The sequence below is a fragment of the Miniopterus schreibersii genome (genome assembly GCF_964146895.1).
Source record: "Miniopterus schreibersii genome assembly, chromosome: 13".
NCBI lineage: Eukaryota > Metazoa > Chordata > Mammalia > Chiroptera > Miniopteridae > Miniopterus > Miniopterus schreibersii.
In genome coordinates, this window is record NC_138113.1 from 22,231,586 (window position 1) to 22,243,850 (window position 12,265).

General features: G+C 47.9%; 2 protein-coding genes across 11 annotated transcripts in view; one reads left to right on the forward strand and one right to left on the reverse strand.

Moving 5' to 3' along the window:
• PREPL (prolyl endopeptidase like) overlaps positions 1-2,222 on the reverse strand; it is a 31,899-nt gene extending 29,677 nt beyond the window's left edge. For 2 of the 4 annotated variants that reach the window (XM_081156621.1, XM_081156620.1), the window contains exons 1-2: positions 1,982-2,147; positions 190-728 (exon numbers count right to left, since the gene is read on the reverse strand). In XM_081156621.1, coding sequence (XP_081012747.1) covers positions 190-408 — 219 coding nt within the window. In that variant the 5' untranslated portion in view covers positions 409-728; positions 1,982-2,147. Of the gene's footprint in view, positions 1-189; positions 729-1,981 lie in introns of all 4 variants that reach the window. The other 2 variants (XM_081156622.1, XM_081156623.1) reach the window with 2 other exon arrangements.
• An 80-nt stretch (positions 2,223-2,302) lies between these two features.
• The window catches only part of CAMKMT (calmodulin-lysine N-methyltransferase), a gene marked incomplete at its 5' end in the record, with an annotated part of 246,665 nt that continues 236,702 nt past the window's right edge, over positions 2,303-12,265 (forward strand). For 5 of the 7 annotated variants that reach the window (XM_081156625.1, XM_081156626.1, XM_081156629.1 and 2 more), the window contains 2 exons: positions 2,303-2,702; positions 7,360-7,453. In XM_081156625.1, the coding sequence (XP_081012751.1) occupies positions 2,303-2,702; positions 7,360-7,453 (494 nt within the window). Of the gene's footprint in view, positions 2,703-7,280; positions 7,454-12,265 lie in introns of all 7 variants that reach the window. The other 2 variants (XM_081156628.1, XM_081156627.1) reach the window with 2 other exon arrangements.

Consider the following 12,265-nt stretch of genomic DNA (forward strand, 5'->3'; position numbering starts at 1 on the left):
TTCTAAGGTGAATCATTACATAAATCTATATTTTTATTAGAACTCTATAAATATATGTATATAGTCTTTTATACTTAATTTGACTATAGACAATTGAGCCAGAACATTTAAAAAAATCAAACTAGAATTATTTTTAAGCTAAAATTAATCTTAATGACCTACAAATAGGTAAACTTAAACAGTCCATACCTTACATGAGAAGTTCCGACTTGGGATGTTTCTTGCTAACTCTGATATCTTGGGTTTATTTTGCAGGCACTTGTTTACGTGATATTTTTTCAACTTTATTCTACTGTAATAACGATCAGCGAAGTTACAGTGATTCAAATGCTGTTTCTGCATGCATTTCCCAAGGTGAGGAACACTATACTTCAAGGCCTGGAGAAATAACTTGCTCTTCGGCTGCATGATATCAAAGTCTCTGGCTTACACTCCCTTTGGGGCTGCCAGCACAAGTGATTTCATAGGGATGATTATACAGTAGTGGGTTCTCAGAGGATCTAAGATCCACAGGTCTTATCACTCCCCTTCAGGGCCATGCACCCCCTCAGGTAATGAATAACTGCAGACAGCTGAGAAATGCGTTAACAATATCTGAAAACTTGTATAAGTTAAAGTTTCATTCAAATCATACTTCTTGGCAGATGTGACAAAAATGTTTCATTTGTAAAGTCAATCCTATCAGGTTCAAACTATGCAGCACTGATTCTGGTACACATAGGGGCAAACTAAAAAACAAAAACAAAAAAACAGAAAACAAAATAAAAAACAAAATAAAAATTTGCAAATAAGTACACAGAGTTAATGGGGGCATCTCAGGGATTCTGAGGTTTTAAAAGGCAAAACGGCTTTGATCTTACATAACTGAGAACACAGGGTATGTATGTATATGGAGAATAAGCTGGAAAAGCCCAATTATTTAATAAAGGTGGAGGAAGGGGGACTATATATGTTGAATGTTTGCTACGTGCCAGGTGCTTTTACATACTCTGTCTAATTTAAACTCCATAAGGACCTGACAGAGTAGCTATTATGATGTTCATTTTACAGGTGAGCAAACTGTGGCTCTGGGAAGTTTAAGCAACTGTCCCAGGTGACTGGGACAGTAAGTGGTACAACAAAAAGTCCAAAATGGTTTGGCTCCAAATCTTGGACGTAACAACAATTGGACTTATTTAGCTATTTAACAGACAAAAATTGCTTCAGGATGCACAAACAAAATGTTGAGACCATCTCTGGTTTCTGTCGGGAAGCTGGTTCTTACTGACTTATCAAAGATAATTAAAACTAGTAAGTAGTTAAGAGTCAGACCTGGGTTCAGGTCTTCACTCTTTAACTTTCTACCTGTGCCTCAGTTTCCTCATCTGCAAAACGGAGATAACGCACCATTTTCGCTATGGAGTTATTGTAAGAATAAAACGAAACAATTTACGTTAAGATCTTAATACGGTGCCTGGCACGTAGTAACCGCTCAATAAGTCGTGACTATTAGGGTAGGAAACACCTAGACCTGGTGCACTGTTGGATGCTGTCAGGGCCGAACCCACAGAAGCCCGCGGCATCCAAGGCACAAAGCTGCGCCAGGTCTGCACAGCGCCCCCGCCCCCCGCCATCTCCGTGTCGCAGCAAAATAATGGGCGAGTGAGAACGGGGGGCAGTGGCCGACACCAGCAAAATCAAGGGAAGTAAACAAATAACCTACGTCGCTGTATCCACGCGGGCAGCCCTCGTCCATCCCCCCTTCCTCCGCGGGGAGAGGCGGCGCCGGGAAGGCTAGGATGGGGGTGGGGTGGGTGATGGGTGGGTGTTCCCCGGAGACACCATTCGCCCCAGGCACGAGGTGATGGGAGCGCGAGAAGCCGTGGACCATGTGCCACGCGGTGAAGGGACATCGGTCAGAGAGCGAGGACCACGGGATTAAGGGGTGGCTGGGAGGGGGGATAAAGGGAAAAAGGGAAGAGCCCCCAGCACCCGTACGTACGCGAATCGCGAGGCAGTCCGGCTCTGCACCCCGAAACCAGCGGAGGCCGGCCGAAGAACCGAGGCGCTCGGGCAGGAGCGCAGGTGTGGCCGCGGTGGAGTCCGGCCGAAGTCTGCGTCCGCAGCCCGCAGAGCCGCAACCTCCCCGCGCCGCCCAGCGCCGGGGTGCAGCACGCAGGTTACGTCAGCCAGCCTAGCGCGTGCACGAAGCCGACTTCGCCATCTTTACTGTGGTCACGAGTGGACTTTCTTTCATCGCCTGGGTTCTTTAACCAGCAAAAACATAAGCCTTCTGGTTCTTCGCTAGTATCCCGAACTCTCGATGAGGGGGGGAGAAGAAAACAAAGAGGGGCGGCGTCCCACTAGCTCTGCCGCGGCTCCCCCATCCTCCCGTCTCCCTTACTCAAGGTGGCCGCCATCAAAATGGTGCAATGACGCGAGCGGCGCGGGCTCGGTTGTCAAGGAGACGGGAAAACCGGAAATGCGGCTGGGGGGGGGGGCTCCGGCCGCGGGAGGGGGGTTGGCGTCACAGTTCCTGACAGGGAAAAGTAGGCAGGTCCTGGCAGGGGAGAGCGGCGGTGCGCCGCGCGCGTGCAGGTGGCCCGGGGATGGAGTCTGGAGCGGCCGGCGCCCGGGCCAGCGAGGCCGCGCGCGCCTCGGGCGGGGGCCCGGCGGAGGGCAGCGCGGCCCCGGGAGCCGCCCGGTGGAAGCTCCTGCGGCAGGTGAGGCAGAGCCGTCCGCCTCGCCGTCACCTCCGGCCGCTCCCGGCTCTTGCGCGGGGCGGGGACCCGCGGCTGCTGGTCCCACGGTCCCGTCGGCAGCCGCCTGGGACGTGCCCACTGGCTTCCCTGAACGCCCGCCCGAAGGGGGCCAGGCGAGTTGTGCGGGGCCGGGGCGGCCGACGCCCGAGCCCCTGGGAACGGAGAGCGCAGCAGGGAACCGCGCTTGGACGTTTGTGCGCGTCGGGGACGCCAATCCCTCGCCCGCGCCGCTCTGCTCCCGCGGCCGCTCCACTCCCTGCCCCGCTCCTCCGCCTTAACCCCCGCCCGAGCCGGCGCGCGTCGGGTCCCGGCGCGGAGGCCGCGTGGCCGCGTGCTGGGCGTGGCCGCCGTGAGGGCCAAGGGCCAGGGGAGTCGCCGCTGCCCCGCCCCCCGCCCCGAGCCTGGAAGTGCCCGCGTCTCGGGGTGGGAAGGGGCCGGCCCCGGCGGGAGAGCTGGGTCACGGCGGTCAGCCTCTCCTCGCCGGAGCCTCTTCCCCGGCGCGGCCTCAGCCCGGGAAGGCCCGACGGGCGTCCGCTCTGACGTCACTGGCTCTCCCCCACCCGCTCGGAGTGACGTCCGCTGACGGTTCCGGACGCCGCTGCTGCGCCTCCCGAAGCCGGGCTCCGGGGGCTCCACATCCCCCCTGCTGTCCCGGGGCGCTGCGCCTCGCGGGGCGTCCACGTGCCCCTGTTTGGGGCGCTGCGCCTCGCGGGGTGTCCACGTGTCCCTGTTTGGGGGCGCTGCGCCTCGCGGGGCGTCCACGGCCCCCTGCTGTCCCGGGGCGCTGCGCCTCGCGGGGTGTCCACGTGCCCCTGTTTGTCTGGGGCGCTGCGCCTCGCGGGGCGTCCACGGCCCCGTTTGTCTGGGGCGCTGCGCCTCGCGGGGCGTCCACGTGCCCCTGTTTGTCTGGGGCGCTGCGCCTCGCGGGGCGTCCACGGCCCCGTTTGTCTGGGGCGCTGCGCCTCGCGGGGCGTCCACGTGCCCCTGTTTGTCTGGGGCGCTGCGCCTCGCGGGGCGTCCACGGCCCCGTTTGTCTGGGGCGCTGCGCCTCGCGGGGCGTCCACGTGCCCCTGTTTGTCTGGGGCGCTGCGCCTCGCGGGGCGTCCACGTGCCCCTGTTTGTCTGGGGCGCTGCGCCTCGCGGGGCGTCCACGTGCCCCTGTTTGGGGCGCTGCGCCTCGCGGGGCGTCCACGGCCCCCTGTTCGTCTGGGGCGCTGCGCCTCGCGGGGCGTCCACGGCCCCCTGTTCGTCTGGGGCGCTGCGCCTCGCGGGGCGTCCACGGCCCCGTTTGTCTGGGGCGCTGCGCCTCGCGGGGCGTCCACGGCCCCGTTCGTCTGGGGCGCTGCGCCTCGCGGGGCGTCCACGTGCCCCTGTTTGTCTGGGGCGCTGCGCCTCGCGGGGCGTCCACGGCCCCGTTCGTCTGGGGCGCTGCGCCTCGCGGGGCGTCCACGTGCCCCTGTTTGTCTGGGGCGCTGCGCCTCGCGGGGCGTCCACGTGCCCCTGTTTGTCTGGGGCGCTGCGCCTCGCGGGGCGTCCACGTGCCCCTGTTTGGGGCGCTGCGCCTCGCGGGGCGTCCACGGCCCCCTGTTCGTCTGGGGCGCTGCGCCTCGCGGGGCGTCCCGCCGGCAGCCGGGCTCCGGGCGCTCCGTGGCCGTCGCGTCTGGGGGTCCCCGCGCCCGCCCCCTGGACACTGGGCCCTGGGTGTTGGGGCGCTCCTTCGTTGGCAGAGTCGCCTTTCACGCGGCCTTCGGGTTGCTGCGGGGCCGTGGCTCAAAGCGCGCGTCTCTGTGGGCGGTGGAAAGCCGCCCGGAGTTGGTTTGCTGCTGCTGCTGCAGAGGTGCCGGAGGAGGAGGTGAGATGGCCTCGTGCGTCGGCTCCGGCGGCGCGTTCTAACCGAGCAGACACCCGTCGCAGTCCCGTTACCGAAGCAGTAACTGCGGGCCTGCCTTGGTCACATCTGACTGAGGACGTCGGCGAGTCACCAGCGAAGGCCCTGGCGACCGGCCGGGTTCGCTCTGAGTGGCCGCCGCGTGGCGCCCGGAACCGCGTGGCCTCGGCCCCGCCCTCTCGCCCGCCGCGGAGCCGCTCCCGGCCCGGCCCTGCGCCCTCGGCCCTCCGCCCTCCGCCCGGCCCCTCCGCGAGGCCGCCCAGCGCCCCGGGCGAGTGGGCGCCGGCCGCTCTTCCCGTCAGCCCCACGGCACGGCATTCTATGATCGTTGGTCAGAGCCCGCCTTTGTCGCGGGAACGGGAGTTCTCTCTGGGCACAGGTGTTCTATGAATGTGCGTCCTCGCCCCTGGCACAGGCCTGCCACCCGTGTGTTGGCAGGCGGCGCCGGTCGTGGACAGCCTTAGCGAGAGGCCGGTCAGTGGGCGGCCGTGGCACCGGCCTCAGCGCGCTGCCAGCCACTGCTGCGTGACAGCCGCCACCGCGTCGCAGGGGCAAGGACGGCGGGCCTGCGCGCCCCCGAGGTGCCTGCCGGAGCCCGTGGCCCCTGGGCGGCTCGGGCCGCGTTCTTGGCCCACACGGCTCTAACCTGGACCAGCCGGCTGGCTGCTTTCAGGCGACGGCGGCAGGATGAGAGCAAAGCCGACCACTGGAGCACAAAGCCCCTGGCTAACATCCTCTGGGCCAAAGTAAGATACTCGGCTAAGCCTGAGGTCAAGGGGCAGAGAAGTAGACTCTCTCCTTAGAGGGGCAGGGAGGAAGGTTCAGATTTGACGGGTTCGGTTTTGTTTGTTTGGTCAAGGTGATGGTGTTGTGTACTTTCATCAGTAATCACAGTGATGTCTGTTTTTTTCTCTTTTTGGTGATGATTACCTAGGTTCATGAATTCATGACAGGGTTGAAAATGGTGATACTCTAATTCTGTCATTCCTCTCTCATTTATCACTTGGAAAAACTACTGTAAAGAGAAACTTAACCCTGGCTGGTGTGGCTTAGTTGGCTGAGCATCCTCCCTTGCACCGAGCGCTCGCCAGTTCGATTCCCAGTCTGGGCACGTGCTCGGGTTTCAGGCTCAATCCCCACTTGGGGGCGTGTAGGACGCAACCAATAGATGTTCCTCTCTCTCATTGATGTTTCTCTCCCTCTCCCTTCCTCTCGCTCTAAAAATCAATATAAACTTATTAAAAGAAGAAAGAGAAAAGTCCCCTGATCTTCTATTTGGACTCTTAGTTACACTTCATATAGGAAAGACAGAGAAGTACTTGATTCTATTTACTGATTTTCATACGAATAAGTTGGTTCTCTAGCATCCTTCCATAATCATCAATGAGGCATTGTGAAAAATACCGTTATGAACTAATGTGTTTCAATTCTATTACATCTATTATTTCTGTTAATGCTCACCCTATTCCATCTTTGGCCAATGGACCCTACTAAAATTGGCTCCTGATTACTTTTAATATAACCCTTAATTTTGTATAGCTTTATTGTTTTCTTGTGTAGGATGTTTCAGGCTCATCTTATACGTGTAGTTCCTGCCATTTTATAACTGGACACAGTGGGTTTGCCGCTTGGGGTGTTCTATTCAAGAATGAGATGTGGTTGTTGTTAAGTAGTTTTATTTGCTTGCAGATAAAAGATTCACATTAAAAACTCTGTCTCCCTGAAGGGAGGTTTAGCTATTGCTTATATACAGCATCTGGTTAATCACATGTTGGTTTCTTCTTTGCAATTGGCTAAACTTATCCTTGGGTTCTGGTCCAGCTCATCTGGGTACAGCTGAGTCTGCAAAAATACTGTTTTACATTTTAACATTTAGCAACAATAGCATTTAGTAAAAACTGTCCAGACCTTATCTAACAATTTCTCCAAGGGGCCTTCTTACTTTGTTTTAATTGAAAATAGTGCTTGGAGACAGAAACATGTGCTCATTGCTACAAGTTGGTCATTGTTTCTAAACTTTTTCAGTGGTCAGGTGTAGGAAAGGTATGTATAGTTTTAAAAAATGAAATACATCATTAGTTCTTATTATACTTTATTCAGATTCAGAGCTATAGGGTTTTTACTTAACCTCAATATTACAGTCGTATCTCCCCTCTCCCATACTTAAAAACCCAGTTTTCAATGATACCAGCAAAATTACTCATTTGATTTATCTTAAAACACACACAGACACACACACACAGGCTCAGAATAAGATATCTGCCCCTGCTTACATTATAAGCTTTGAAATTCAGTCTTTACTCCTAACTCTACAAACTGTTAAAGGTGTTGCTATCTTCTCAGTTCTTTCTTTTGGAATTGACAAACCTCCCCCCCTCACCATGGCTGCAAAAGCCAGGCTTACCTCTCTAGATTTATCTCCTTTTAAGGATATTAGACTGGCAAATCTTCACTATCTTCTTTGCTCTCTGATGCCGTCAAGTAATGTTTTACAATATTTTGTTGGTCTTTTGCAGGTGTCTTCAGTAAAAGGTTGCTCTGCATTATCTAATCATCCATTATTGGAAGTGAAAGTCCCCTTACCACTTAAACTTTGAACACTTAACTTATGTTTATATGATATGACCACAATATTTGGTTTTATTTCAAAGGTTCTAAAGCAGAAACACCTGGATGATTGTCTACGACATGTATCTGTAAGAAGATTTGAATCATTTAATCTGTTTTCAGTAATGGAAGTCAAAAAAGGGGAAACTGAAGACGAATTTGGTGCGTGGGTCCGGTATACAAGTGTCTTCTACCCTGAATACAGTATTTCCTTAAGGTAAACATCACCCTAGTTAAGATTTTGTTTCAAAAAGCATGTTTCACCTGGCTGGAGTGGCTCATTTGGTTGAGTGTCATCCTGTGCACCAAAAAGGTTGCACATGCCTGGGCTGTGGTTTTAATCCCCAGTCAGGGAGTGTATGGAAGCCAACTCAATGTTTCTTCCTTTCTGTCTCTCCGTTCCTCCCTCTCCCCTCCCCGCTCCCTTCCCCTCTCTAAGCATGTCCTCCGGTGGGCGAGGGTTAAAAAAATAATACAGCTATAAAAAGCATTTTTCTCTTATAAAAGAGAAACAATAATGACCTCATTGTTCATTCTATTGGCTTGCAACCAATCTTCATCAGAAGTTAGGTTTTGCAACTTTGTGTTAGGAATTCCTGCTGCTTTAACTTGTTCTTGCTGGATTCTCAGAACTAAAGAAAAAAATCCTCAAAAATGTAGTGGCACTTGAGGATAAACTGTGATGCAAATCAAAGGTTCGTGTAACCATTCTCTCATGGCATTTGATAATAACAAAAAGCCAAGTTCTTTGTGAGGCAAGGAAGGCTGAAAGTGAACACTGAATTTTTCTAAACTATTCTTCAAGTAGTAGTTATCTAAAAAAATCAAGCTTTGGTATTTATCCCATTTATGTTTTGTCACTTTCAGAATAGAATCTTAAGAATAGGAGGAGAAAATTCAGCTGAAAACACTGATATTGTGAGAAGCATGCAGACTGTTCTGGCTTTAAAAATCATTAGAAAAGGGATAAGAGAGTTGCAAACTGAAGTAACAAGATACCATTTTTACTGAATTACCTTTCTCTCACAGTTATAGTCTAGCATGTTGCAGTATTACTTTAGGCGTTTGATATTATAAAATCTACCCTCTTTGACAAGATTCCACATTTTGAAAGGGAGGGAGGAGCCCATTTACAGTAACTGCAAGAAGAGCAAAAAACATTTTAAGTGGAAATGTGACTAAATAAGATTTAGGTAAGGCTAGGAATAATTTTAAGAAAAAAGTTCTCCCAAAAGATGTCTATTTATATATGTCTTGAACTACTTTAGTTTAAAATATCTAAGCTTTAAAAGATACCATAATAGTGAAAATTTGGGATTTGGATAAAAATTGACTAGGGTAAGCAGGGAGGAACAGTTAGGATACAGTTTCATAATACTGCTTTACTGAAGACTTCAAATGGAAGATAAAACTTTTGGGTTCGTTAGGTTGCCTGCACATCCGTTATGAGGTTCTAATTAGAATACCTCAACTGTCTCGTGTTCTAACGGATAATTTGTTTAGTCCTTGGTTAGGAAAGAAAGAAAAATGCATTAAATGCTTAGTGTGAGCCACGTACAGAGCTAGGTGCTTTGATGTATTCTAAGCAGAAATGAAGATAAACAGCTGGAAGATAGTATATAAAAGGAAATTAAAGAGAAGGAAAAACAGAGAGATCCAGTAGGGGTCTTCAGGTACAAAGTTCTAAAACATACCTTCTACATCCACCGGTGACAAGAGGCTCTAAGTGTAAACTGCGCCAAGAATAATTTCCGGACGTCACCAAGGCCCCAGAAAGCATTACTGGAGAGCATTGCTGTGAAATCTCTTGTTCTTGAGAACTTTCAAAATAAGGCGTGGTTCTCCACCTGGTGGATAGAGATGACCTGGTTGTAGCAGGAAGGCAGGCTAGAATATAAACTGAGACTCCTCTCCAACAGGTTGTTTGTGATATATCCATTTTTGAAAGAATAAATACAGGTATGTCTATACAAATATGACATTTAATCCTACTTTATGGAGAGAAGATAGGTGACTGAGCTAAAAATTTGCCTAAATAGCTTAAACATACACAATTTTAGAGCTGACCGTGATCTTAGAATAACATTTTAAAAATCATAACAACATTAATAATGGCTTACTATTGAGTGCCTACTATGTGACAAGCACTGTTGTGAGTGGATTACACGTATTATTTAATCCACATAACACCTTATGAGGTAAATACTGTTAATTATCCTCATTTTACAGATGAGGAAAGTGAGGCCCAGAGAGATTAAATAACTCGATTGAGGTCACAGAGCCAGTAATTGATTGTGCCTCTATTCAAACCCTGGTGGTCTGGTTCCACAGCCTGTACTTTTAAACACTTTTATTCTGAAATAATTACAGACTCTCAGAAAGGTGCAAAAATAGTACAAGGAGTTCCATGTACCCTTCACCCAGCTTAACTTCTATCAGTCATGCATCCATTTATTCATTTTATAGATAAAGGGATTGAGGCCTAGTAAAAGCAGTTTCCTCATTGATGATTCTGAGCATTCCATTTCTTACTCCATAATTCTTTTACTATATAGGGAATTGCAAAAATTACTGAAATTGCTTAGGTAGGGGAGGATGTCTGCCTAGAATAGTTTGTTCCATTCCATTGCCAGTTTTGTTCATGTTGGTTTCTTAGTTACTGCTTTTCCTTGTTTTCTGTCACCTGTCCAACATGGATCTCATTCTTGTTCCCTTTGATGTTTCATATCAAGTTTTCTCAACATATTTTCATGACATTTCTTTAGCTACCTTTATCTATTGTCTCCAGTATTATTTGAGTTGTATTATTTAAAATCGTGAACAGTATTTTTTAGAGAATTTTTATGAGTTTCTTTGAGCCAAAACTGACAACAGTTGCGGGGAAGCAAGATCTAAAATGCTCCCAAAGCATAAAAAGTTTTAAAAAAATTACTTGTGCTAGCCAGAAGTAGTGGTTTAGAAAGTAGTTTTGAAATGGAGTACCATCATCTTCCTCTATATTAAGTTTGTTAAATCAGCACTATTGAATGATTAAAAAAAAGTGATGAATAGTTTTAAATAAATTCAAATCAATAAATATATATTAGCACCTTCTGTGGAGGTAAACAAAAATAAGTATAAGATATACTATCCTCAAGGAGCTTAAATATGTGAAAAGTTAAATAATAAAAAATAATTAAATAAGAAGGAAAGTTAACCACCTATTCTAAGAACTCTCACCAGGCAGTACATAACTAATTACCAAACGAGTGGAAACCTTCACACAAATTAGGAGTTTAGAGGTAGGAGTGATTTTTGGAAGGCCTTGAGGAGCAGCAGTTTAAACTGGATCTGGAAGTATTTGAATATTCTGGGAAAAAGGGAGAAATAATTCCTGATGAGGGCAAAGACACTATGAAATATACAGGGGTGAGAAAGTGCAAGGCAGAATCAGCAGAGGCTACTGAGAAAGCCATCACAGCCCCTACGGAGGAGTGGTGATCGATACATGTTATAAGGTGCATCTGCTTCTGGGTTCTGATAAAGAGCTGAGCATTTGGGATGTTTTGTTCCTCATGGACCATAAATATAAACCCCATTTTCACTTTCTTAGTTCTTGTCACCTAAGATCACCTACTATAGTTCAACAGACATGATGTATGTATGGTGTTTAATACTTATCAATACTTTTTATTAGTCTTGCCCTTGTTAAAATATCCCTACATATTGATTTCTGTTCTAAGTTTTTTTATGTGTTTGTAAAGTTTTATTAGACTTGAAATCAGTACTCCAAAGAGGGTAAATATTTAGATATTTGTGAATTCAAAGTACATAGTTGTATCTGTTTTATATTATTAAAAGGTATATAAGCAGTGGTCCATATTAAAACCTTGACCATTATTTTCTGTCAGCTTTACATGATGATACTTAAACTGAAGGAATAAAGAATTTTCCTTGGTAACTTTTCATCAGAAGCATAAATCTGGACAATGTAAATGTTGTTATGAAACCCCCAAGATCTGTTGTCTTTTTTGTATATATGAGGATGGTTGACTCTTTGTTCCAGGGTATTTAGAATTAGGAAATTACATTCTGGGGCATGACTTGTACTTTACTCATTAGCAAAATTTTCTTGTCTTTCTGGTGCTTTATTTCTTAGGAATTTATAGAAGAGGCTCTTGCTGTTAGATAGATGGATGTATAGGAAACTAATATGTACTGGGAGATGTTTATACTAAAAATCTTCCATTAAAATTTTTTTATAAGCTGGAATCTGTTATTGTATAGAATTTACTGTATAGATATTAGAAATTGTTCCCCACCCACATATGTCAACTTATTTTTAGTGCAGTAGGAATTTACGTATTCTGGAAGCTTTAAAATACTTCCATCATATTTGGAACCATAGAATTGCCTGAATTATTCATTTATAAATGTATACATGTCTTGGGTATAGAAAAAGCTGAGAGGCTTAACTATCCTCCTTTTTTTGAATAAGACTACTGTTGCTATGGTAACTGCTGAATTACCTCTTGACTTTTGGCTTGTCCTGGGAGCTTAGAATGGCAAGAAGTCAAGAATGACTTTGTCTTTGTGGTGCATCTTTCTAGTAAAACAAATATACGCAGTGAGATCATATATTGCTTCTCTAGGGAAAGGAAAAACAAAAAACAAATCTTCACCCCACTGAATTTAGTAAATATCCTGTGAGTGCTCGGTATAACAACTAGTGATGGAAATGGTATGCTTATGATATTAGATGTATGGCAGATTATCCTTATATGTGTGAATATCATAGGTGCCCATGTAAAGCTTGGCAAGGCTGGCATATGAGGCAAATATGAACACTGAATTTATATTTTAAAAGTATAGTTTTAATATTAGTAGTGTGAATCCTGAGAAAGAAGATACCTACTAAAAAGGGTGCCTGTGGCTAACTGGGTTCAAATTAAGAAACAAAACAAACGTACAAAAACATAGCCTAGCAGCCATTTCTGTACAGGCGCCTCTCACCCAAACTGAACTTCAGGGAGAAGCCTGCACTGAACCA